A 27271-nucleotide genomic window follows, 5' to 3' on the forward strand; every position below is an offset into this window, starting at 1 on the left:
CATACGTTCTGCATATTACACTGCTTGCACATGCTTTGGAGCATGTCAACACCAGACTGAAATGTTCAATTAAATCAAAGAAATGTGGGAATGTATCCTCAGATATTAAACCTGAGCTGTGGGCCGTTGAGACTTGATGCTTTTTCTTTGATTTAGCTCGCTCTGATTGTCACTTTGCACAAAAGCACCTCTCAAGAAACCCTGACTTTTAAAGTTGACTCATTTGAGTTTGATTTAAATTCAAATGTCATAATGCAAACATTTAAAAATCTGAAATGTGGATCCTTGAATAAGCTGGCAGCAAACAGGCACGTTTTGATTTTGTGCGTGTCAAATATTCAGATAATGTTAATCCCACCCGTCTGCCGCTCCCCGCAGGAAAAAACAAACACCCCAAGTTATCTGCAGCAGAGCGACCCACTTCCTGCCTGTCTTCCATTAGTTCTCCTCTCTGTTTGGCAAACCGGACATCACATTTTTCAGTCTTCCATCCTGTCTCACCTGGGTAGGTATCTGTGCTCTCAGGATGTTCTGCTCTGTTTCCATGGCGACGCCTGGGGCGGTAGTCGCTGGGTACGGGCCCTGGTTGTCTGTGGCTGGACTGGGCATCCCGGGCTGACCGGTTTTCACGTCGGACCCGTTCCCGAAGGCCTGGATGGCGTTTTCTAGAACACAAAACATCAGAGTTTAAAAAAAATAAAGACGTGAGTGACAGTTTAATAGATCCACTCAAGTTCTCGCCATCTGAGGGTGAAAATGGAAAAACTTTTCACATCAGCCATCACCTCGACTTTCCTTTAGCCTTTTTTTTTTTTAATGTCCCCGTACGGCTCTTTATAATGTGATTGGTCACTTTATAATTATGCTCTGGGGGGACTGTAATTACAATGTGGTCATGGTATACGAGGACAACTCAACCTCTCAGGGTGAGTCATCAGGCGGCTGAGTGCGTGACTGTACCCTCTCTTTGGACGGAAAGTTTCAAAGTGCAAAGAAATCACCTGTTGACACCAAACACACTGACTGAGTCTGAAACACCATCATTTGATTCAAACAGCCTTGATAGAAGTGATATTCCCCATTGGATGTTTCCATCGTTAAAGCCTGGATTTCCAAAGTTAATAGTAAGTTCGGCATGGGGCACTGGTGGCCTAGTGGTTAGTTCATGCAGTACCTGCAGTGGCCACTTGAGGCTGGCTCCAATAGGGAGTCAATCCCAATTAGGCCCCATGTTAAAATGCCCAATTTTCCAGTGGTGAATTTTACGATAACCGACCAATTTATGACACTTAAAGTTTTGCAATGACTGGTAGTTGCAGAAATCCATGTGGTAGGCGTTGCCGACGTCAGATTTCTTTAAGTAGACACTTGTGATAATAGACGAGTCGATGTTGACTAGTCGCTGATGAAGCGCTCTTTGCTGCATCTTTCTGTCTCTGATTTCTGACTCAATCCACAGTCTAGTAAAAGCATAAAAAGCCCCAAAATAAACCTTCAAAAAACATCAGTCCAAAAAATCAGACTTTAGTCGCACACAAGGAAACCTCAAGAAAAATGGTTTTGCCAACAGGATAAAAGAGGTAGAGGAGTAATCTTTGGGACACTGGCAGACATGTTTAGTTTGTAACTATCTATCTATAAATAATTGCCCCACAGTTTGAGAAGCTCTGGATTAACCTGGACTCACTTTTTATTTAGAACTTTTTAAATATCTGAGTAGAACACTTTGAGTGTAAAACAGAAGAGTTTTAGTGGTTTGTCCGCACATAAAGCCTTAAATCTCAAGTCTTAGTTGCTTGCCTCTAACTTATGTTTTGAAGTGCGGGGTTGTCTTCATCTTGTTGCACCAACCCCCTGTTGGGCTCATTACTGCCCCAAGTTGCCGGAGGGCAGAGAACAGCAGCTGTGAGAACCGTTGTGAGAACCATGTTCCCCGATGTAAAGGCACAATTAACTCTTCACACTGACAAAGTTTTTGGAGTCACAGTTTTTTGGGAACTTTCAACAACAGCTTACCACTGTGTTAGGAAATATGCTGTTCTTTTATTTTAAATAAAGATCTGATGCATAAAATATAAACGGACACTTGAAGCAGCATTAACTCTGGGAAGGCGCTGAAGTTTAAAGATGACTTAGTATTGATAGAAGCAGCATGTCCATGTTTGGAGAATTTCACAGGCTACAAGGGATGTCAGTCATTGGCACAGTTTTTCCCATGTTGTTTGCTCAGTTACTTATTTTGTCCCTCTTTCTAATTCTTTTGTTTGTTTGTTTGTTTGTTTTTGTCTAAATCTGCTTGCAAAACTGTATTGTACCACAGTTCCCCTCTTTTTTGTATCTCTTTTTTTTATTGTGTGAATGTGTATATTCATGTTTTGGTGAATAAAAGTAAAAAAAGTCATTGGCACAGTTGCGTGCAATTGGCCGTCAGAAGAGGGGGCGGCACCTCCTTTCAACAAAGACTCTCATTGGCTGTTATAGGCCGCTAACAAGTGTCAAATAATGGTCAGCGGAATAATGGAGTTTCTTTTAAACAGTTTTGTGGATTGTTATGGATCTAATGATCTGTTACTTGATTTAAATCATGGGGACTCAGTTTGGTGGATTATTATGATCAGGAGGGTTCAATAAATCGGTGGTTGAGGGGACGACTCAGTCCGATGGTGGTGACTGGGCGTCGGGGATGTCGGGTGGTAGTAATGCTCGCTGAAGGTTGGGGGGAACTCCGTCTACTCGAGAGTCTGGCTTCTCCTGTCGAGAAAGTACTGACCCAGGTCATGAAAATGTTTCTTCTCGTTACCTGAGGCTAGATTTGATATTTTTAAACAACAGCCCTGACGTTTGAGCTTTGATTCATATTGTTTTAAGCGTCTCTGTGTTTCTCTCTCTCGAGCTTTAGCTAACAGGACAGTTATCTAAGCTGGGTCCTTCATAGTGGATTCAGTCTTTCATGCTTTTATTAATAACCTGGATGAAGGTTATTTATTCAATATTTGGTTTGATGCAGGCGATTGATTTAATGTAAGGTCAGAATGATGTGAATTATGCCGATGAATTTTTTTCTTCATTTACTCAGTGAAAACCAAGGGCTGCCCCCTCTATAGCTGGCAGGATTCTGTCTTTAGTTAAATATGAGGAGCTCACACGGTCAGGGGCGGGAGAGCTCAATAAACACAAACCAGCAAAAAAAATCTGCTGAAGGTTCTCCAGATGCTGCAAGAGCGAGGAAACGTGGAAATGAATCAAAATGCTCGTCATTACACACGACTGAGAGAACGACTGGAGGGGTGAATTTAAAAAAAGAAACAGACTGATTGAAAACCTTTTCTTTAAAGGCTTTATATGTGATTTTTTGATCCAGCAGGTGTCGTCCTTGAGCACCAGCATGAAACCAAAACAACTCGCGCTGCATTAATGTGTTAGCATGCTAATGCTAGCGATCTTTATTCTGCTGGTATCTTCACACTGCATGTAAATTTACCTGAAATGAGCGTGATCTAGAAACACAGTTAAGCAGTGAGTACAGTATGTTATTCTTCTTTTCTCTAGTCCCTCAATTAAACAACTTTTATACACGAGGGGAGGAGTCAGCCGGCCGTCCGGGCGATGTAAACAAAGTGAAGATAGGACTCTGAAAACTCTGAAAACATCACAGACAGTGGGACTCGGGTGTTACACCCATTGTAGACAGTCATGACTCACAGAGTTATTTTCAGAGGATATACTTGATTTATATTATATTTAAGTGTAAAAATTCACATATAAAGCCTTTAAGGACACATTTTATGCATCACAGAAATGAGTGATGGACAGACTGGGAGTGCTCCGATTGAATTTGAAGTTAAGTAGAACTAGAATGATCACCTCTGCCCACCAGGCCGAGTGAAAGCTACTTCCATCGGTGATTGTTGTTGGGAATTAGTTTTTTATTTGCGGTAACACTTTACATGAACCTATCACTTATAATGCATGAAAAGCACATTCACACTATGTGAATGTCAGAGCTTTCTCACAAAAGTCCTTGACGCCCAGCCTCCACCATCGGACTGTGCCGTCCCCACAACCACCACCGTCCTCATTCATGCACTTCCTGGTCCGACCTCCACCTCAGCAGCAAGGAAGTGTGGACAACAAGAACGGAGAAACCCTTCCTGCAACTTATCCCATATGCTCTTTTGTAAAGCGTCTTGAGATAACATTTGTTATTAATTGGCGCTTTACAAATAATGATTGATTGATTACAGTCTGAATCAAGTGGCTTCAATTTAGTAAAACAGAAGGAGATGGGGATGCATTCTCCATATGGCTCCCCTGCAGGATTATAAAAAAGGCGCTGTTCTCTATTATTTAAAGCACGATGAATGACATGTTTGTTTTTAGAACCAGCAGAGAGAAAGCTTCATCTTACCTGTCGGAAATGTAAAAAAAAATGACTGAACGCACAAGCAGTCTGACGGCCGCAGCAGCAGCAGAGTCACAGCGTCTCATTACCAAACAATAGTGACGTTAAATAGGTTTTGATTTGCCACCCGGCAACAACAGCAAACCATTATGTTCAACAAAAGCCACAAAATTAAAGTTGTGTCGTCTCCTGCTGTCGCCACCTGCAACATTTAGTAAATTCACAACCTTTTTTTTCTTTTTTGTTCTGCCAGCAGCTGGAATCAATTTCTAGAAACTGATTTAATTTAGGCTCAGACTGCTCCGTCATGTCAGAGTTTAAAACTTTCACAGTGTGTTTGATGGATGGTGATGTGATGTAGGAAGTAAAGCTTAAAGGCAAGGCAAATGTTACAGTACAGCAGGTGGGATCCTCACTTCCTCGTTATTATTATCCTGCATCTTCCTTTAAGCTCTCAGCTCACACACAGAGGTTCAAAATGAAAAACAATAATGTTTTCTAAAGGAATGTTCAATAAGGGCCGGTGTCCTTTAACAGATCTTGGGGTGGGGGGCTGGCAGCGCCCAGAAACCTCAGTTTCAAAATGGTTATTGCTAGAGCTTACTGTTGCTAGGTTACTTAAAGTTACTGTTGCTAGGTTACTAAAGTTGACTCATGCGTATCATGGTAGTGGCCGTTGGAAATGTAGGAAATATAACCAAGAAAACATGAAAACAATGTCAGATTAGTTTCTCCTATACGCTACTTGTTGATGAAGCCTCTTCCTTGTAAACAAGGCTCTAACAACAACACAGCCAGCGGGACTCGAGCTTCTCACTCATTGTAGACAGTCATGACTCAGACAAATTTACACAGGATAGACTGGATTTATGATTTATTTATGTGGAACATGTCGCATATTCTTCATTTAATGACAGCTAAAGTTAAAGTAATCAAACATGTGCAGAGAGAGTTTTTTCGTGATAAATAAAATAATGAAACATTGTTTTAGAGGAAATGATCCATCTGAGTATAAATTACTCACTCAGTTCCACTAGAAGCAGCTACAACGTAAAAGTCCTGTTTTGAATAAATCAGGACTAATTAAACATATTGTTACATTAAAAAATCATGAAACAAAGACTAACGACTTTAAACTAGAGCTGCACTAATCACTGTTTCCACGGCAACAATTTATCAAATGACTACATTTCGTATTTAAAGGTTTTAATCAAACAACAAATCTGAACTTTCCTCAACTTTACATGAACACAACCACAGAACAGAACATGACAATGACGCCTTTCACCTTTTAGAAGAACTGGGAGAACATGTTACAGCATGCAGCGCCAACTTTTTGTGGAACCGGTTGCCTCTCCAGGTTAGGCTGGCACCCAAGTTGCCCGTGTTTAAATCTAGTTTAAAAGCTCATCTGTTTGCTTTGGCGTTCCTAGACTCCGTAGAAGAGACAACCTGGAAGCGTCAAACAGATTCAAGATCAGGGAGGCTCCGACCCCATTGGGAGCAGTAAATCGGATACGGATCACTTCACGCCCCCTTGCTCATTGTCAGGGCAAACTGGGCCATATGCTACATTCAGGTGCTCCTTGGATGGTCCAAGTTTCCAAATAGGAAGTTGTTCTTCCGACTTCAGTGCTCGGAATGTTATAACAGTCATAACTCTGTTGTGAGTAAAATTTTAGCAAAAAGTCGATGTGCAATATGTGAATTAATAAAAAAGTATCTTAACATTAACAAAACACAGTTTGCCCCCCCATGTGAAGACGATTATGACGTCAAGTTGGCAAGTCGGGCAACTCATTTTTTCCCAAGTTTCAGAGTGGTTGTTCCGACTTTAGCAGGAGTTCATGCGCATTTTTACAACTCGGAAACTTGTTTGTGTCCGATGCCTCATGAATGCACCGTTAAATTGTCTAGTGTGTAGCCATCTTTACACACCCCTGCTTATAATCGTTGAAACAGTTGTACATTAACAATGCTGATTGCAGGATTGTGAATCTTTAGAGATCTGTCTCCGGCACAAGATCGGGTGTTCAAGTTTGGATGTAATCCATGGACATAAACACATATGTTTTCAGTGTCTAGGGTCTGAAAAAGTGAAAGTTTCTTCTTTGCTGTCAGCGCTTAAACTAGAGTATAACACAGATTCAAGGGCGGAGAGATAAACACTTGACAAGCCTCAATTCTCTGGATGGACGAATGCTTCTTTTCAACCTTTTTTTATAGTTTTATAAGTGGTGGTGTAATAAAAAAAAAAAAAAAAAAAAAGGTGCTCCAATTGTAACTCCAATTTCCACCAAAGAAAAGTCACATTGGACTCTTTAAAAGTGGCTTCAGAACGTCGTCCGCCTCTCAGAGTCTCATTTTTCACTTGTCTGTAATGGTGTGATATAACTACGATGGTGAATAATTAAATGTTCCACTTACAGTAAGTAGGTCTGTGGCTGCGAGAAATGTTCTAATATGTACATTCTGAACCATATATAATTCACAGTCTGGGGGATTTATACGGTCCCATGCACCCCCAAAGAACCCACATTACATCAAACTCTGTGATTCACCACAGCCAGAATGAGTTATAATCACAGGGTGAATTAAAATTCTATAAGCATTCATTCTCATTCGGCTAATGGGCTACTCTGCAGCCGATGACGTTAGCGTGAAAGTCACTTCAATTAAAATATGTTCAAATGAAGACATGAACGAGAGATTCATCAATTAATATCCACCGGCTTAGACTGCGAGATGGATGTGGGTGCTTAGGGAATGAAAATCACACCATTATTCCATCTGTTCTGTGCAGAAAAAAAAAAAAAAGCGCCTCACATTTTGAAGCGAGTCAGTGGTTATAGTGATGGGATTTCAAAAGTCTTCAGTGGAGTATCGGGGTGTGACACACAAACATTGATTTCTCACAGGATCATAACAAATTGATCCATCCTCCCGAGGCGCTTTGCAAATAAAATTCTGCAGCGATCGATGCAGAGGGCCTTGATTCAACTCCCTCCATTGGAGCATCAAGGAGTCACAGCGACTGGATGTAGAAGGAGGTGGTGGGTAAGGTCATCTTTTTGTTTTTTATTTGAACCTTTATTTATCAAGGTTAGTCCGTGTTATGTCCCTGTTCTCTCTCTCTCTCTGTGTCCTTGATTCCCCCTCATCCTTCACCTGCTGCACATCTAACAAACGAGTCTTTAGCAAGCAGTGACCACCCCAGGGTGGAGCAATGATGCAGACGCAGACGTGCCAAAAAAAATGCAGTTCCTGCAGTGGCCACTTGAGGCTGTCTCCAATAGTGAGTCAATCCCCATAAGGCCCCATGTTAAAATGCTAAATAACACAGCAGAAGCACACATTCATAAATCCTGGTACAAATGACATCTATAGCTTCTACGCTTTCCTGACAATTTTGCAGAGGTGAATTTTGTTTTAACTGACCAATTTATGAAGCTTAAAGTTTCGGAAAAATTTAAATGACAGGTAGGTGCAGAAATCCATGTGCTAGGTGTTGCCGACTTCAGATTTCTTTCAGTAGTCGATGTTGACCAGTCGCTGATGAAGTCATCGATAAAACCACAGGAGAAGGGAATTCTTTGCAACCAGCAGAAATATTTATTTGCAAAACTTAATTCATATGCTGCTGAATGCAGACAGTTAAACAAGCTGCAGGTGGCAACAGCTGCAATAAGGTGTGCAACAATATTATGTGTGCTTGAACTCCCATTTAAGTGAGTGCAAAGAAAACAAATCACACGCTGGAGGAAAAAAACTCAGGAGAACAGCGCTTCTGCCTTCTCACTGTGATAGTCCTGCTCAGTCACAGTTTGAGGTTTTCTATCCTGATAAGTGATTAGTCAACATAAGGCATAAAGCGTCATCACACCAGGTGTTAAGTCAACTAACCTTGACTTCAACTTCCTGTCATTAGGTCGAATCAAAAGTTATGTGGAGATGGCATTTCCAATATGGCGACTTCCATTGTTTGGCTTCAGACCCTTTCTTAATAAACCAATGGGAGCTGCACTGAGACTGCGTCCATGTTTCATACAGTCTTTGATTAAAGGTAGTCACAAGACAAAACAACGGCCAACATACCAAACTCATGGCTTCATAAAGTTAGTCAGCAGACAAGAAGGTGACGTCTGTTTTCATACAGTTAAAGGCAGCAGATCAGGCCTGGTTGACGGTGTCTGTACATTAACACCTTACAGAAAAGGGGGCGCTGGTGGCGCAGTGGTTTGTGTGCGCGCCCCACGTATGGAGGCTGTGGTCTTCCAAGCGGGCGGCCCGAGTTCAAGTCTGGCTTGTGGCTCCTTTCCCGCACGTCATTCCCCACTCTCTCTCTTTCTGATTTCTGACTCTATCCACTGTCCTATCTCTCAATTAAAGACACAAAAAGCCCAAAAAATTGATCTTTAACACCTTGCAGAAAAGGCTGTGGAGCAGCTAATAGTGCTGTGGGCCATTAGCGTCAGTGGGACAGGTGGGAAAATGTGCCGTAGTGCTCAGAGTGTGAAGTTAGCACTAGAGATCCCCTGGCAGGATGAGAGAAGCGAGGGGTGCAAATCCAGCTGCTCGCCACCGCGCCTCACCACCCGCCGCCACGCAGAGATGAAGTGCCAATTGATATCTTCAGTGGTAAGCTGTTGTGACAGTTCCTTTGTAAATGTTTGGACATGGCTGTTTAAGCACCGCCATCTCGCATCTCTTTGACTTTTAAGTTTCTCCCCCGAGGGCTCTCCTTTTTTTTTTTCTCCTCTTCCCGACTTCATAGGTTGCCTGGAGTCACATCCTGTGCAGCGACATCCTGTCCCCCCAACCTTCCTGACATACTACCCTCGCTTCTCTTCTGTTACCACTACCAATTCAACTCACAGAAAAATTGTAATAATTGTAGGAATAAATGAGCTTCACCTCCATCTGTCCTCTCGTTTTTTTTTGCCTGACACACTCGGCTTTCAGAGAACGAAGAAGTTCGAGGCTGCTGTTCTGCATAGTGAGTGCTTATTACGTCTGTGATGAGGAGGTAAGGTGGGGTGACAGCTGTTTTTAAAAAAAACCTGAGCGCGGTCACTCCAGAGAACTCTTGTTTCCCTGCATTTTTTTCCCCCTCCTCCTTTATCAGAAAATGACTGTATTCTTACCATGCCACTATTTTTTCTCTGTCCACCTCATTAGCTCTGAGGCAGGAAACCAAATTACCTTCAATTACAAAGTCATCAAAGGCCATCTGAAGTACTGTCTCAGCGAAGCAGGCCCCTGCAGAACCACACGGGGGGGGGGGGGACAACTCAGGAATTGAAATAAAAATATGTAAGCGCCAAAAGAGGACCACAAGGAGTTATTTAATTGGTGCTTTTGCTGTCCGCTTCTGAAACAGAACCATTGCAGAATACAAGCTTTTCAGCTCGAGTCGAAATGAATAAAACTTAATTCACTGTTTGATGGATTGCACGAGGAAAACGGGGGGAAGGAGAAAATATTGTGGCACTCTCTTAGGGGGAATTCATTTTCCAATTACTGGCTTGAATCCAAATTATTCTTGCCAAATCATTGCACACACTCTCCCCCCCAAATATAACCAGAGACCAATTGAGATGAGAGCGGGGGTGGGGCAGGTCGATGGTCCATGAATCGCCTCTTCCATTAGAACAGCGCTCATCCTTGATTATCACGTTCTGAATGCTCTGTTTGGCTTCTGCCATTTTATCAGGCAGAAGAAGACAGGAGCGATTTTCAGCCTCTTTTTTTTTATATATTTTTTTCTCTCTCTCGCTCAGACAGAGGGAAATGAGGCCAGTCAAAGTCTGAGGTTTGTTTTTCTGGGTCTCTAAGGAGCTTACAGTAAACAGCACACAGGAGCCGCTCTGGCATGTGTGTGAGTCCAGGCGGCAGGATGCACATGAGGAGTTTAATCGGGGGAAAAAAACAAGACATCCATCAAGCTGCCAGAAAAAACATATGTGACCACACTGGGAGGTTCACCTCCATATAGGATGATGTTCATCTCATGTGCCATCCAGATTCTACTAATATGAGGACAGAGGCTTTTTATTCAGTCTTTAACTCGTTAAATGATGCATGTCGGATACTACGAGGAATGGGCATTGAGACCATTATTGAGACTTCTTCACAATCCCAGTCTTTTACCAAAACCACCGTCGGTACTTTCTATTATTTGATGGAAAGATGTGACGACAGATGTTTCTGATGAGGACGTGAATTATTGAATTTTCACTCACTTTTAAATATTTGCTTTGATGTCAGCCCTGTGATTGGCTGATGACCAGTTCAGGGGTAACCCCGTCTATCGCCCACTGACAGCTGTGGTCGCCTCCAGCCCACAGCGACCCCTAACCGGAGGTAGATAATGGATGGATATTTTTTGGGTTTTATTGGATAGGACAGCTGAAGAGAGACAGGAAACGATAGGAGGAAAGAGTGTCGGGGATGACATGCAGCAAAGGGCAGAAGTCAGATTCAAACTCACTTTCAGCCACTGCAATGAAGACTATAGCCTCTGTACACGGGGCGCGCATAACCACTAGGCTAGCAGCGCCCCCTGTGTTAGAAAGCCATTTTTAAAAACTGCTGGGAAAACACAAAAATATTCCTCCTCCAAACATTTACATGTATTCAAGTTCCTCCACATTACATTTGAACACATCATGATGATGTTTTATTTACCGTTGCCTACCGGACCTTGAACACATCGTAATGTTACCTTCTCTTTCAGTCAGCTAACAAGTTTTCATCCTGCAGACTTTTACCAGTACAATTCTACAACTCTACAATTCTCTTAGCAGACGCTTTTATCCAAAGCGACGTACATCAGAGAGTAAGAACAACACAAGCAAGGATCTAGAAAAAAGGGAACAATGTGAGTAAGAGCAAACGATCAGCTTTGAGTCTGATTGGACACACAGGTGCTGACAGGAAGTGACCAGAGGCAAAGCACAACATTGAGGGCAGTTCTTGAGAGCTCTAATCAGTATAGAAACCATCTTATAAGTCGTCGTTATCAAACAAAAACCATCGTCATTACCATCATCATCATCAATAATATGGAGACCATCATCATTAAGTTAGTAGGTATTCATGAAAGAGCTGGCTCTTTAGCTTTTTCTTAAAGGTGCAGAGGGACTCTGCAGATCACATGGAGTTTGGAAGTTCATTCCACCACCGGGGGCAACCAGTGGATCGCTATTTGTAAGTAACGCGACTTGCTACAGCGTTTGGGTGCGTGATGGGCGTCACCGGCAGCTGACGCCCATCCCTCAACACCACTAATTCAAAGTGATGTAGAAAACAGCTTTGAAACAGAAGATGGTCTCCTCGATAATTCAATCATCTACAAAAGAATCCTACAAAGAGTCTCAGTTCATGTTGTTTCATGTTGCTGCTCTCATCTCCTTGGTTTGATTAGTTTGCATGCTGATGTTCTTGGGTTGGGGGGGTCGTTATGCGTCTGTATTGATCTTTCAGGCCACAGATGTGTATTTATATATATCCTGAATTTCCCCTCTGGGGATCAATAAAGTACTATCCTATCCTTAAATCTATGTGTTAATAGTATTTGCATTGGCTTCTCCATGGTAGATTACCTCCACGGAAACAATGCATGGCTCGGTATGCTTAAAGCAAACTAGATTGCATGATGGGTCGTCTGGCTCTGTCTCATCTCAGCAGGGTTTAAAACAGCTTTCAAAATGGCCACACTTACAGGCAGGGTGAGAGGCCTGCTGTCACACAGCCTCCTTTAAGGGCTCCATCAAACTGCCTCCCTGATTTCTGTTCAAAGACTCCACAGCTTCTATACGTCTTTCTGGTCTCGACTCATTGAATTTTACAAATGAGGATAATAGCGGACGCTTTCAGCTTCTCTTCAGAAGTGCTCTTGGTGAAGAGACAGACGAGTTCAAACCTTCACCTGAACCCACTTGTTTTTTTTTTTTTTAAATTTTTCCAGGAACATGACGTCATCCAGAAACATTTGCTCTGATAACTTAGTTTTAAGTTGGTTTTATGAGATTGGATCATTGGATATTTTGGCTTTTTATGCGCCCATTGGAGAGACAGGACAGTGGACATAAGTATGAAATCAAGCAGAGAGAGATGGTGGGGAATGACATGCTGGAAAGGAGCCACAAGTCGTCTGCCTCGAGGACCACAGCCTCTGTACATGGGGTGTGCAAAACTAACCACTAGGCCACCCTCGCCCCAGGATATGTTTTTTTAGACGACCAAATGAGAACATGGATTGGCTCATAAGGTATGGTGGGAGAAGATATCAACACAGCTTTGCACCATTGTCTCAAGTGAAATGATGCAAAGTAACACAGACGTAAACTTAGCCATCGCTTTGAAAAGTCAATGTTACAAAAAACCCAGAAATTCCTCAAATTTAAACATTACAACAAAAACCCATGATGAACATGTCAGATCAGAAAGTGGTCTGTGTGATTCAGCCGATGTAAAAAGTGAACTCATTTATTTTTATTCTGAAAAAATTATGATCATTTGAGAAAGTTGGTGTTGTGTGAAACATTTTGGAATGAACCCTGAAATATTCCGCTGTCCCGATGAGCTGGAGCTGGAGAGGCTATTTCATTTTGATGTGTTTAATTAGCTAAATTTCCACAAAGGCCTGGAAAAGACAGCCAGAGATAGGCTTTTAATTAGTATTTATCCTCATCTGCCAGTGCTATGTGGTGGGCTTCTGCCAGGGATTCGTGTGTTCTGCTCTTTTCCATGTTTTGTTGTATGCCAAAAATGTTTTTATTTACTTTCTTCTTAAGTTGTGATTCATTTGGTTTTAACTGTTCTGCAGTCTCTGGATTTTTCTAACTGTGGTATCCAGGCAATCATAAAAAAACTCAAGTCAAATCTGATGCCTTCATTTTTCTGTGTCTTCCAAAACGAAGCTATGGCGTTCTTCAGAGTAGATCGGGTGAGGTAAAATCACTCTTAATGTCCCTCACACCACGAGATAATGTGGGAAGGTAATCTTTGGAAAATTGGGCTGGTTATACGCACATCATGGAGGTGCAGGGCAATGAGAAAAGTATGAGCCAGTATGTCCTCCTTCTAACTTTAGATTCTGCTCCTGAATGCTCTGGATTTGTTCGGACCAGAGAAGGTAGGCGGTTTTAATCCCCTCCCCCCACACGGCCGTTTTGGACGCCCCTCGATTTGCCAGATATGAGAGCAGTTATCAGGTCAACAGGTGTTGCAGCGATGGAAGCGGTCAAGAGAAGTGGTTCAGATAGAAGTGATTGTACCCGACCTAAAAAGCCTCTGCATGTTTCTAATAAGCTCCACGAGCAGAAACGTGCTCAAACTAGGATCAATATTGGAGATGCTTTTGAAAAATGGAGAGAGGTTAGAACACAGAAAGGTTTACAGACCCATGCAGAGCTGGATAAACACTGAAGCTTCAGAGTCCACCACATGGTGACCTGAGTGAGCATCCACTCTAGAGAGGAGGGGGGGGGGGGGGAGACAGCTCTCTATAATTATTGAATTTGGACTGCAGTACCCATTTTAAACACTAGGTGCCAAAGTTGCTCATTTACCTATATTAATACAAAAAACCCCAACATCTTATGAGACCTCAACATCAAAGACAAATATAGGCACCATGTAGCATTTAAAGATAAAGTGAATAGAAGCAGTCTAGGAGAAATCACACCTGGTTGGTCCAATTAATTTTTTTGTCGGAAGGGGGGAATCGGGCTTGGTTTTTTTTTTTTTAGTGTGTACCCTGCATTGCATGCTGATAGGGTATTCTTTCCAGTGCGCTAGGAGCGAGCTAATATCGCCAATATTTCTGGTAGACGTTGGGGCGAATGTCCTCCCGATGAAAAGTCGTCACTTTGTTGTTTTAGTCATCACTGAACTCAAGACACAGCCTTGAATAAACTTCCCAAACAAACACTCTGAAGTGTCACCACCATGACAGCAGCCGCACTTCACTTTGAACCGTCACTGGTTGTCATTGGTCTGTCTCTGGTGTTTTTCATTCACGCTGACAGCTTTTAGAAGAACTTGTCTTTTTCTATCGTTCAAATAAATAATAACCCAACAACACACTCCAGTGTGTGTCCTCTGACTCCAGCAGCCACAGTCTGTATTACTTTGTCACCGATGTCATTCTAATGTCAGTGGTGCCATCACTCATTCGGAGGGATGATCTCCTATCATCTCGGGCTGTGTTGTTGTTGTTGAATAAAAACTACAACAAAAGGTAAAAGTCTCCGAGGATGGAGGGATAATCCTTCTGTAACACCAGCCGCAGTTTATCAGTCACTGATGTCTTTCTTTGATCGTTTTAGCTGTCTCTATTATCGTAAATCGTTTTCCTCCGCAGAATAATTCCAAACAATCGGATATTAAATGTGGTAATCCATTTGTTCGTGCCACGAGCTGTAGTGTTTCATTAATGTCACTGGTCCGTCGCTGCTGCCATCACTCAGGGGGCTGTTTGTCTGCCAGTCGTATTTTGTGCAAAGACATAAATTAATATTGTCTGAAGTAAACAGATGGAGAGGGAGTGACTGTGCGGCGTTTATTGTGTCACTCGCATCTTCCCAGAGGAAACTGAAAAATGGAGACTAAGTGGTGGTCTAGAGAGGGGATGTCAGGAACATAATATGGGCAGGACTCTGCTGTCAGTTTGTCACTCTTTCCTTTTTAAAGGACGGGACAGAAGCCACGACTTGTTACAGTGACGGATGGATTATGGATTCTTTTCAGTTTCGCTGGACCCTAGAGTAAAAACCAAACCCAACAGTTAGAATAGAAACATGAAACACCTCTAAATGGGATCATTTATTACATCCAAAGCCCTGTAGCATCCTCTTCCATTCACTCCACGGTGTAAATAAGTGACAGGTGTCATGGCATGACGCTTTTGACCAATGACTCAACTGAAGCGACAGACTTAAAGGTCACATACTCTCCTCCTCTTCAACCAGTTTAAATAAGTGTCAGAGCTCCTCAAAACATGACTCCTGTATTTGATCATGTCTATAAACCCCTCTATTTCAGCCCTGCTCAGAACAGGCTGTTTCTGTGTCTGTACCTTTAAATATGTAAATGAGCTGTGTCTGACCACGCCCCCCTCTCTGGAAGGACTTGTGTGTACTCAGACTCAGAGGGCAGAACAAACACCTAGCTATGGGAGTGTCACCCACCTGCGGGAGGGGCTACTGCCCTTTGTGATGTCATGAAGGGACAATCTCCAAACACCTTGTTTTAGCACACATTTTCTGAAAAGTGGAGCAGGCAGAAGACGGAGAGGATGGACTTTTCTCATCATTGGGGGGGTTTGTAGACGGACTAGAGACTAGAGTTAGAGGAACATGGTGAAGTGGATTCTGCATAATATGTGACCTTTAGGACACAATCTATTCCCTGAAACAGTAAAATAAAGGACAGTCCACAGGACATTTGTTTTTTTCTAACATGTATCGGGACATCTTTAATATTTATAGAAGCATAAATATTATCAGTTTTAGAATGCAGTATATGTTTTTGTCCTCAATGGTCCCTCCCGTGCTCTAAATGAAGACAAAGTTTGTGTAAGCTGTTTTCCTCACGTGTCCTGAGTTCAGAGTGAATGTTATTGCCAGTGTGTGTTCCAGAGGTGACTCTGCAGCTGTTACTCACTCAGGCAGATATTGTCGTGGAAAAACAGGAGGAAGTCGTTGCACTGCTCCCTGTGGTTGCCGCTCGCTGCACATGAGCACCATGGTCCCACGTTGGATGTGGAGTTGTCCAGGTAGTTGGGGGTTATCGTGCTTCCTGCAGAGGGGGAGGAGGAACACCGCTTTTTTTTTAGTTTACAGGCGCACTGCAGAAAAACAAACTTCTCACATAACACGATTGAAAACAAAATCACAAAAATGAGAAGTGGCCTCTTTCATGATGCTAGACTATTAATCTTCTGAGCTGTCTTCTGTTATTCCGGCTAATCCATTTGACAAACCCGGGGTCGTTTTTTTTACCACATCCTTTTGTAAACAGCTCATTAAAAAAAAAAAAAAAAAAAAAAAACAGTTTTAAAAGAAAGCAGAAGACAAAAGGAGTGAGACGTTTTCTGCCCTCATAGATAAAAACGTTTGAGCAGAAAAATTGGCTGATTTAATCTCGTTATGTTTAGCCTGATTATGACCCTTACCGTGATTATGCTAATCAAATAAAAGGTGTTTACATGGGCACTTTCCTATCCTCACAGCGTTACTCTAATCAGGTTTACAGGGAGCCATCACTGTGCGTTTTTAATTCATTTTCACTGAGAGATGAATTTAATAAGAGTGGATGAAAGACGAGCGGATAGAGAGACTCGGGCTGGCAGGTTGGTTAAACAGCCGGGGGGATCAAAGTGGTTCAATCCTCACTTCTGACAGGGCTGGACTTTTAAAAAAAAAAGACTGTACTGTATGTTTATCTCATATTTCAAAGTAATGGGTAGAAGAAACCAGCAAACAGTCGCTAAAAATACTCTGATCGTGCTTGACAGGCAATTATTTTGAAAAGTGAGCTCCTGTGTGAATGTATTTATTATATTTCTGCATGGAATGAAAAGAGACGCTGTGACGCTCACGTACACAGCATCCCTCTCTTGATCAGTCTGTGCGGCTCATTTGAAGCTACAGCAGATCAAAACCACACGCACAGCAGGATGTTGTTTTTTCTGAGGTAGTGTAACATGCAGAGCCACTTGTGCTGGCAGTTTGGTGAAGTGCTGCAGCCTGCGGGGGCAGAGTTCACACCCCGTAACAGAGGTCTCTCAGGTGTATTCTTTTTTTATTCCCCTTTTCCGCCTTTGGAGATTTTCAGCGAGAAATGATTGGGAAGTCACTTTGTGGGAAGGGTAATAAAGCCTTGTAGCTTGTATTCTTTTTTGGTGGGAAATAGAATTGCTGCACTCCAAGGCACTGGGCAAAAAAAAAAAAAAGTTCTGATTCACCTCCATTGATTTTTTTTCAGGTCCCAGACTTCCAAACAACAACAACCTCAGCGTCTCACTTCTACTTCAGTTGTCTAGAAAAGGACAATCACTGCTGCACAGCTCTCTGTCCCCGTCTTCCTTAATCTGTCGCCTTCAGTTCCTCACAAACTAAAACCCCCCGCTCTTTCTTCTTCGTTTTGCTGCAGGTCTTGCGGTATTGTTGTCCCATAATGAAACATTTAAACCGAGTGCTTTTTTAAAAAAACAACCTTTTTGGTGCTTTTATGTGATCTTTTGTGAAGTTTTGATCTGAAGTACAAGAGGCCGCGCTTGCACGCCTCCCACTCGCTCGCTCCCACTCATCACGGCGTCAAGGATAATTCTCTCAAAAACTGCGGTCAATAGTTGTAATTGCACTGCTTATAATGCCAAACGACTCGGCCGACTCGTGCTGCAGCCACATTAATCAGCGCGCCATCGATTGTTGAACCGCGCTTCTCATCACAAATCCTTGATTCATTCTTTTGAGTCCCGTTCAGAGCACTTGTCTGCTCTCCGCCTTCCTCCCCCCTGAAACCTATTTGTTCCCCATCCATCACAGGAGGTGGGTGAGCTGGAGCTGGCAGAGAAAGATAGAGGTGTTTAAAGCCCCCCCCCCCCCCTTTTTGTACCATTAGGGTCCATTAACTGGCCTGGAACCTGTATAGGTTTTAAATGTCTATGCGGGTCGCTGTAAGGTCCAGTTCTCTTACACGTCGATCTGTACACCCACATGATCAGTGCTGATCACCTAAGAAAATAGTTAAGCGTAATAAGATCGCGCAGCTTTTGTACCTGCTGAACCTGTGCAGGTGAGACAGAAAGACATCGTCTAATTCACAAAGCACACACAAAGGGTTAAATGCTACTTTAACTTGTGTTGTTTATGCGTACTATCCGACTTTTAGAGCAGATTTTAGACCAAAACAGTGCTTCCCTTCAGACACACCCCTTCATCCCTCAGCCTGAGGGTTCTGTGAGGAAGAGACAGCAGCAGACAAGTCCTGATAAACACCTGAAAACAAGATTCTGTGATCAATGTCAAATGAATATGATAGCAAATCGGTTGTTCTCTGTTTGTCCCTTTACAGCATAGAGTCTTTTTTCAGTGGTTGGTTCTTCTTCAGTCGTACTCTCGGCTACTACTCGTCTCTGAGTGGGTAAGGCAGGGAGGGATTCACATGACAATAACAACAAGTATGAAACAAGTTTCAGTTTTGAGTGAAACATATAAAGCTAAAGGAAGCGCCATCCCGTCAGTGTGAACACAGAGCTAAGAACGTCAAACCAAGAGGGAATTGAACCTCACTTTTTAACCCTAACTTGGTTGATTGATGTCAGGTGTCGAAACTGAAAGTACAAACATTAAAGCAACAGTGAAGGTGAATGAGAAGTCATAGAAAAGAGAGAATGAAGAAACAGGAACTCCATTTCTGTCTTGAGTATCCTTCGTGCATTCTGTGACAAAGTTAGTCAGTGCTGATGAGACTGCTACTGATTGACTCTGTTAAGACAAACCAATCAAAGCACAGACTTTTCACAACAACAGAGTACATAATAAAACTTGAATGAGAAAAAAAATAGACATCTGAAATGTAATTAAATACAAAAAGACAGGTCGGAACAGAATCTGAAGTGAGAAGTGATTCAAGCTGCAGAGCTGACTCTTCTTTGATTACTTCTTTGAAGGGTCTATTTTTGGACCAGACACACTTCTTACCACGGTCTGTCTCTCTCTCCTGCTAAGTAGGTAAAACTTGAAATTTGAATGTATTTAATCACAGACATAGCTCACAAAACGCTTTACATGCAAACAATAAAATCAGAGCAACACTGCATAAAAGACGTGCATTAAAAAGCGTACAAAACCAACGACCTTCAATTAAATAAATTAATAAATGAACAGATCATTCACAACATGTACACCAACATGTATGTTTTGAACTTGTGTATGAAGGAGCCAGCAGGCTGTTAGGATGAGGCTAAACTCCCTCAACTCTAACTGTGTCTTAAATGTCTTAAAACTTTGGCTTATTATTATACTAAATTAATATTTTAAATTCACAAACCATGCTGACTGTGATGTAGTCGAGGACTCCAGGCGCTCTCCGGGTTTCCTGCTGTGCTTGACTGTTGTCTTGTTTGTCATAATGTTTTTTCAAAGACAATTTTCCACTTTTTGGACAAATAAAGTTCTATTCTATTCTATTCCAATCAATCAATCAACTCAATCAACACGGGTCTCATGGCGTCTGCAAGGCCCAGAGAGCCGGTTCAGTGTGTTTGACTTAAGTGGATGACGAGTCAGGGAGAAAAAGACGCATTTGGGAGCATGATTATGAAGTGCTGTATTTGTAAAAGTAAGAATTTTATAATTGATCAAACGTGCAACAGGGGACGATTAAAGGAATCCAAGCACGGCTGTAACGTGGTGACGTCTGTGATGTAACGTCTGACGTCTGTGACATCTCAGGTTAAAAACAGGTTAAGTATAAACTTTAAAAAAAAAACGGGACAGGTTCAACAAATTCCCCAGGTCCATTTGAAATTAAGCCCATCTTTTTTGGACCAGTGAAGATGTCTAAAAAAAAGATTGAGTCCTTACCTATGAGGCCGGTGTATGCCAGTAGACATGCCCCGTAGTTCTCCTGCTTGCAGCCGCTGGCGCTGTCCTCCGACGGCTGGCAATCATACTGGAACTGCGCCCAGCGAGACCTGTGGGAGCAATAACATGCCATCCATCACTTTACTTGGCCCCGCTTGCACACATGGTGACACTGAGGGGTGGCCGGCAGAGAAGATGTGCAAAACCCAGAGCGCTCATCTGCCTACCTGCACTCCTACATCACCCCCCCCCCCCCGGTCACCCTAAGTGACATTCATCCCTCTCTTTCTTTCCTCACTTTCCCAAGAAAGTTGGCTTATGGACGGCTGCCAGTACAGAGTCAATGAGGGGCACAGAGAGGCCTTGGCTCCGCTCTTTAAATACCGTGGGTTTCAGTCTGGCAGGCGAGCCAGCCAGGAGATTAGACAAATATGGATCTTCCTTATAAATGCGTCCTCCCACTGCTGCTCCTGCTTTCGCCTCCTTCACCTTTCCTGCCAGCTAACCCCATCATCATCATCATCATCATCATCATCATCATCATCAGCGGGCAAGGCTATCGCGTCCATCATATCGCATCATCATCGGCCCCCCTGTTGACTGGCATTTGTAATACGGGATCCCCTTGGGGGTGGGGTGGGGGGGGGGGCAGCAGCGCGACTCCCCCCCCCTGCTCTCCCCCCCTCGTTTGTCATGTCATTATAATGATGTACGGAAAAAAAAACCTCCCAGGATGCCGCGGAGAGGAGGCTTCCTCTGCAGGCAAGCCGGTTAATGCCAGCTGACTGAGGCTGGGATTGGCAGGTCGGCGCAGGAGGGGGGCCTTGAGATACTCCATCCATCGGGGGGCGGGCGGGCAACGGAAAATAATGCCTGATCGATATCCGTGACAGATGAAGCTCTTTGTCATTCTGACGTTTGAAGAGGAACTTGATTAAACGCGAGCGACCGTTTGCTGTCAAGAGGGAGAGGCGGCGGCTGACAGGATCGGTATGAGAACTCGGTGTTTTCAAGTCTCTGCGGTGATGGACAGAGACGCAAGCCTCTGAATTCTAATGACTTCATCAGACGTTGTTAGTTTTGTTGATTGGACATTTACAATCCATCAAAGTCTGGATGAAATTTTTATATTATCATGAGAGATTTGACGCAGAATGAATGTAGGAAACTCAAAACAACTCCTCTTGTTACACGGGGTCAGCGTTCTGCAAACTACTCACTGATGGCGACGACGCCTCGGTATGCATGTTAATAAACATTTACACATGCACTTTGGGAGCGGGGGGGTCGTGGTGTGAATCCCCAGTGATAACGCACCCGCTCTAAAAAAATGTCCATTTCACAGGGGCGGCTTGTTGCCCTCGCTCACTCCCTTCAGAAAACAAATGCAGATTTTAATTGAACTAATTAAACACGGTTAATGAGTATAACAATTGAATTAATTAAACACCGCTGACTAATTGAATTTAAATGAACACATCATCCCAGCCGGGCCTATCTGCTCATGAAACACGATGCCATTTATCGTCCTGGGGGGAATGGTCTGCGTTGCCAGGCCAGCACATTAATAAAGCAATTAATACACAACACAAACAGCGCTACAATCAAATGAAAGAAACTTCTCTGAATGGATTGTGTGTCTTCAAAACTTTTATTCAACTGAAATCCAAGTTAGAGTTTATGCTGTTTGATGCTTTCAGGTTCAGTAAATTTATGTTGCTGTTTTGCTGCAAATCTCACCAAGACTGAAGTCCGTAGCAAAAGACTTTTACCAATATATTGTGAGTACAGACTCCAGTAATGTGAGATGAGTTTCACCGTGCTTTCGCAACAGATAAAGCAAGGAAGAACAACATTTCAGCTGTTTTCACACATGCACTCCTGAAAACATCAACTGCTCCTGCTATACGATGCAGACGTTTAATCACTTGCCCGGAGATCGTAGCGGTCCTGTTCTGACTAGTCTATGCACTGGTCATAGGTCATAAAGGTCACTCCCCCCCTCCCACCCACTTGAAGTGAATTCTCCTGATAATATCCTGCTGTGTTCTCACTTCACTCGGACTTGCTGTGGAAAGAAATACTAGGGGTCTGGAAGGAGAAACTGCAGGTAAAGTCTGAGTGAAAAATGCAGCTGTTTGCATTCAGACATGCAGCTCCAACTTCAAATATCAGTGTGAAAGAACTACAAGAGCGTCCCTTTAATGCATAACCGCTTTAGACTGTCTCCGTACATGTGGATGAAGTGCGCCCTTATCTGACGTCTGGAGCCACTGCCACCAACTGAATCAGTGAAGCTTTTATAGTTGTAGAACATCTGTCAAGTGTGAAACAGCGGCAAACAAAAGTTCATTTCAATGAGTCTAACGATGCAAAAACCTCAAGAGCAGACAACCTTCCTGATCCTTACCTGCACACGTAGTCGGCTTTGCAGATCCGCAGCTGAGCCAGACAGTTGGGCTTCTCCTTGTCCTCGTAGGAGCAGGAGGGCACGATGGTCTGCCGGCGGCGCTCTGAGCAGGCCGTGTCGGTGCAGGGGCAGAACAGCAGCTCGTGGGTGTAGTCTGGTGGCACCCGGTCGAAGAACTTCCTCAGCGCCTTGTTACACTTCGGCCGGTTGCACGGCCCCGAGCGGACCGAGGGCTGGATGCAGGACGAGACGTACTCCGTGCGCAGCTTCTGACACGTCTCGTCGATGTTGCACGCCTTGGCGGCGTCCAGGCAGCGGTTCACTGTCGTCACCTCTGATTCTAAAAGAAAAAAAAAAGAATAGAAAGAAAAGCATTTCATCCACTCTGTGTGTTTGGAGAAAAATCAAATCCCAGGCAATGTTTACCAATGATTTCGGGGCCTAATTGGAGTCGGTATTGACTCGCCTCTACTCACCTCGACTCGCAGACGCAGTGTTGCATTTACAGATAAAAAAGAAGTAAAGAGTGTGTGTGTTAGAGTACAAACTAAACCAAAAGGATGATTACAAGTAATAGGCTCCCTTGCAATGAATAGAACATGAATGGTGTTTAAATGTTGCATGAGTTTAGGCACTGGATGTGTTTCACCAGAGGCCCTAATGGCTGAATATTTCATTCTGCCGGGTTAATGCAGAGTGGCAGCGCTGAGAAAGCGGCTCCTCCATCTCTCCAAACCGTACAACAGGGCCTGTAATTACTGCTCCTTCCTCTTCATCCATCCATCCATCTTTCAAACACCACCTTCCCTACATCTGGGGTCCATCCCTCACTCACCTGACTCCTTCCTGCCCTCGCCATCTTCCTCCCTGACACTCTCAGGGCTGCTGCCATTGACCCCGCCCCCTCCCACTCCATCTGTCTCCTCCTCCCCCTCCGTTCAGCATCCCCTCTTCCCTGAACTTTGTCCGTCTCTGCCTCCCCTCAGTGTCCATGCTCCCTCTGACTTCAGCGGTAATGAGCCACCTCTGCTGCTGCCCCCCCTTTTTCAAAACCATCTTTTGTTTTGGCCACATTTTTATTTCTCTATTCATCATTGTGTGTGTGTGTGTGTGTGTGTGTGTGTGTGTGTGTGTGTGTGTGTGTGTGTGTTTTTTTGCCCCCAAGTGACCCCCCAAGTCAATACAGGCGTGATGACGCTCAGCTCCTCGGGCAGATAGCGCTGCTCATTAGTTTGTAAACTGCCTGTATGCGAGTCTCCTGGTGAGTCCGACTCTCACCGAGCTGTCACATGCAATATGAATGGCCGTAGAGAGCAAGCTAACAACTCATCACTAGGCGTAGGTTATTCCCAACTTAGCTGCTAAGAAACCGAGGGGGCGGTGGGGGGGAGGAGGGGGAGCTGAAGGAACAGCAGGGGTGGGATGATAAATTGCATCCAGTGGCCACATGCGAGGGAAATATGCACATACGTTTCTAAAGTTGTCATTGTGTTGCTTTCAGACATTATTTATTCAGAGGGGAGACTTGCTGAGCATGCAGCGCTCTTATCCAGGAACATCCCACTTCACATTCACGCCTCACATACATTTTCACCTCACGCTGCCCAGTACATCTGAGCAGTGAGGCCACTGGAGGCCCATTACACACTCCTTCTCCTGCTTGTTTTTCCTAGTCGAAGGCTTGGTTCTGTAATATTTATCACCATGTATCTAAATTTTAGATCGACAGAGCGAGCCTGGTAGTATTTTGGACAAGCGACACACACTCTGTTGTTTTGGCTCCGTTAACATCACAACAGTGAATTAGAGATTTCAGTGTCTGAACGTTTACCCTCACAGTCACACATTCCAGTTTCCTCACAGCTCAGCCAGTGTTGCATTCGAGATAGGGGAGGCCATTTATTGTAGGAATAGAAAGAAACGATAGCTAACGGGTTCTGAGTTATTTTTCAATCTACACTTTGTGTCATGATTTGGTTTCTTATTTTCAGAGTTTAGGTTTTCTTGTTGTTTTTAGTTCTCATTCTTCCCTGATGGTGTTGTTTCCCTTGTGTGTTTTCTAGGTTAGTGTTTCATGTGTTATTTTGTAACTTCATATTCTAGTGGTTCTTTATGTTCTAGTGTGTTTTGTTTCATTCTTGAGTCCTGTGTGTCTTTAGTGTTTCATGATTTAGTTTGTAGTTGTCTGTGTTTCTTGTATTACTGCCTCTGTGTGTTTCCCAGTGTGATTGCCCTGATTGTCTTCACCTGTGTCTGATTACCCCTGTGTCTATTTAGTCTCTGTGTTTCGTCCCTTCTGTGTCAGTTCATTGTATGTTGTAAGTTGCCAGTGTTGTTTGTTGTTTGTTGTTTGTTGTTTGTTGTATGTTGGAGTGTCAGTGTTTCTCAGTGCTTGTCAACTTTTGGATTTTCTCAGTTTGGACATTTTGATAGAAAGTTTCAGTTTTTGCCTTTTTGTTTAGATAAATAGTTTTATTAGTTTATTCTGCACTTGGGTCCACCTCCTTGTTTTCCCACACCTGTGACACTTTTAGCCGACCATCATTGTGCATGAGTAGAACCTTCCACAATCTAAAGCTAGCACGCTAGCTGCACAAGAATGACAGAGGAAAGCTAGCTGAATAACGAGGGGGTCAGCCCTATGTTCCCACATTCCTAAGATTTTTCTGGAAAGTGACTCAAGCATTCCAGGAGCACCCGCTCTCTATGCCAACCCGGCTTTCCAGAGGTATTGATGCACTGCAAACTACGGTTTGCGCCCAGTTGCTGCACTTCATTCGACTGATCTGGAAAGAAGCTAGTTAATGCGAGGCCTCTGCGCTACTTAGTTTAGTTTGTTTATTTAAAAGGAAAATGTGCACTTACATTAAATGTTTGCAAAAAAACAAAGAGATGGACGCACCAGATTTAGCTAAAAGCTACATTCCATCTGTAGTCCATTGCTACTGGATAATAGGTTGGGGGTAATTGGGTACCAAATTGGGAGAACGTGGGATAAAATCTGATACAAATTTATGAAAAAGGAAATGTGGAAACATAGGGCCTAATTTTGGAAACAAATCTTAGAAATGTGGGAACATTGGGCAGTGGGAACATGGCACGCTCCCAATACAATAAGCAATGCATATCCCTCTTTTGGACTTTTTCTTACTTTCATAGTCCATCTCACAGTAGCTTAAATCTCCAAAGATGCTCTAAAGACCCAAAGCAAAGAAAACTGTTGGTATTTGCTTCAGTCAAGATGCATGAAGTAGAAAACAGGAACAACTATTTTTACCACTTCTAGAGCTGATAATGCAGTAAAAGTGACTTTCTCGGTGCAGGACATGGAGAGGCACTTTCTTAATACCACTGATTTCACTTTCATTAACTGATTAATTAGTTAAAGTTGACTTACTCTGTTTAAATACTCTTAAGATTAAGACGAGCTGTGGCTCCAGCTCAGGTTTTTGTAAAGGGGTCATTACCCTGTTTGAGGGAGAGATGATAGAAGGCGCTGAAAAACATCCATTAATCACGTCCTTTCTTTGTTTTGGCAGTCCGCTTTTTTGAGATGCATGGCATGGATGTCAACTTTGACCTCCAGCGGAGTTGCTGGAGGGAAATTTACGAGGAGGCTGTACAGTGCAGGTCTGGTGCCGCCGTAATTCAAAGCAGCCTAAATCGAGCGCTGGCATTTTAACAAGTGGCTTATGTATGAGGTCACAAAAACATATGATCAAGCTGCTGAAGAGGACATCCATTAAATCTGAATACTTGAGTTTTTTCTATTGATTTTGGATGCATTAAACATATACGCATATCATTACACCTACACCTGTAATGCATGACCCCAATCTATGCAGTTTGGATTTATTTCTGCAACTTCTGTCATTGTTCTATAGCATCACATTGGTTATGTCAATATGATAATGAGGACAAGGGAACAATGCTGGAAAAGAAGTCTGAAGGGATAAATCCTCCAATCCCTATGACCACATGGGTCCTTTGTTCCTATCCCAGTCTAAGCTAAATAATGAACCAGGGGACCTTGGTTTCAGAATTCAATCTCCCGCGTTCTTCCTTTGTCTTTTATTTGCAATTAAGACCGGCTCTAAAGGCTAACAGAGTCCCATTACAAAGTCCCATTAAACCACACCCACTTCATAAAATTCAACATAACACAAGAAGCACAAAAAAGGTTTAGTGTCCAAACTTCATCGGTTTAAGTTGACCTGTGCGTACAGACGCCTGACACCTGACCTCGACCCAGCTTCTTCTTGACTCCCAGAAACCCTGATCTCCAGCAAATACTTGATAACTTTCTCCAGATTCTACTTGACACTTGAAAAAAGCTTTACTCAGTGAGGTTGCTGACCCTGTGTGTGGTCTGTCTTTTTTCAGATATGTTCTGGGAAAGCTCTCCAGTGGTCAGACTCTGGGGACTGGTTGCCTTCAATCGATTTGAGATATTTAAGATGAATGTACCTCATTTGCCCATCAGGCTGGAGATATAAACTTGATTTTAGCTAGCGTGAGTGTGCTCATGACGACTGCCCGGACTCTCCTGCATCTGTTTGGGATCATGCACCAGGCTGTGCAAGTCCACAAAAATTTAAGCAATTTAGATGCAAGATACAGTGTGAGCATGAACATGAACAGTGTGGAGGAAACACGTTTGGTGTTTAGGGTTCAACAATTGACCCTGCAAACTTCTGACTTTAGTGAGTTCAAAACCATTACAATCAATACAAATGATTGTTAAACCTTAGATATCAGAGTACATGTTGGAATCATTTGTTCTCTCTGTTTCATTGTTCAGAGTTTGGCCTGTCCCCTCGTCTCTTAAATAAAACCTCTCAGGATGATTATGATTGTACA

At 43.2% G+C, this 27271-nt stretch overlaps 1 protein-coding gene across 1 annotated transcript in view; it reads right to left on the bottom strand.

Moving 5' to 3' along the window:
- The window catches only part of gfra4a (GDNF family receptor alpha 4a), a 167316-nt gene that overhangs the window by 8182 nt on the left and 131863 nt on the right, over window positions 1-27271 (bottom strand). Inside the window, exons 4-7 of the mRNA XM_020643364.3 lie at window positions 22412-22751; window positions 20002-20111; window positions 16073-16207; window positions 502-665 (exon numbers count right to left, since the gene is read on the bottom strand). Of these exons, the coding sequence (XP_020499020.1) occupies window positions 502-665; window positions 16073-16207; window positions 20002-20111; window positions 22412-22751 (749 nt within the window). The remainder of the gene's footprint in view (window positions 1-501; window positions 666-16072; window positions 16208-20001; window positions 20112-22411; window positions 22752-27271) is intronic.

Source organism: Labrus bergylta, chromosome 18 (genome assembly GCF_963930695.1).
Source record: "Labrus bergylta chromosome 18, fLabBer1.1, whole genome shotgun sequence".
NCBI lineage: Eukaryota > Metazoa > Chordata > Actinopteri > Labriformes > Labridae > Labrus > Labrus bergylta.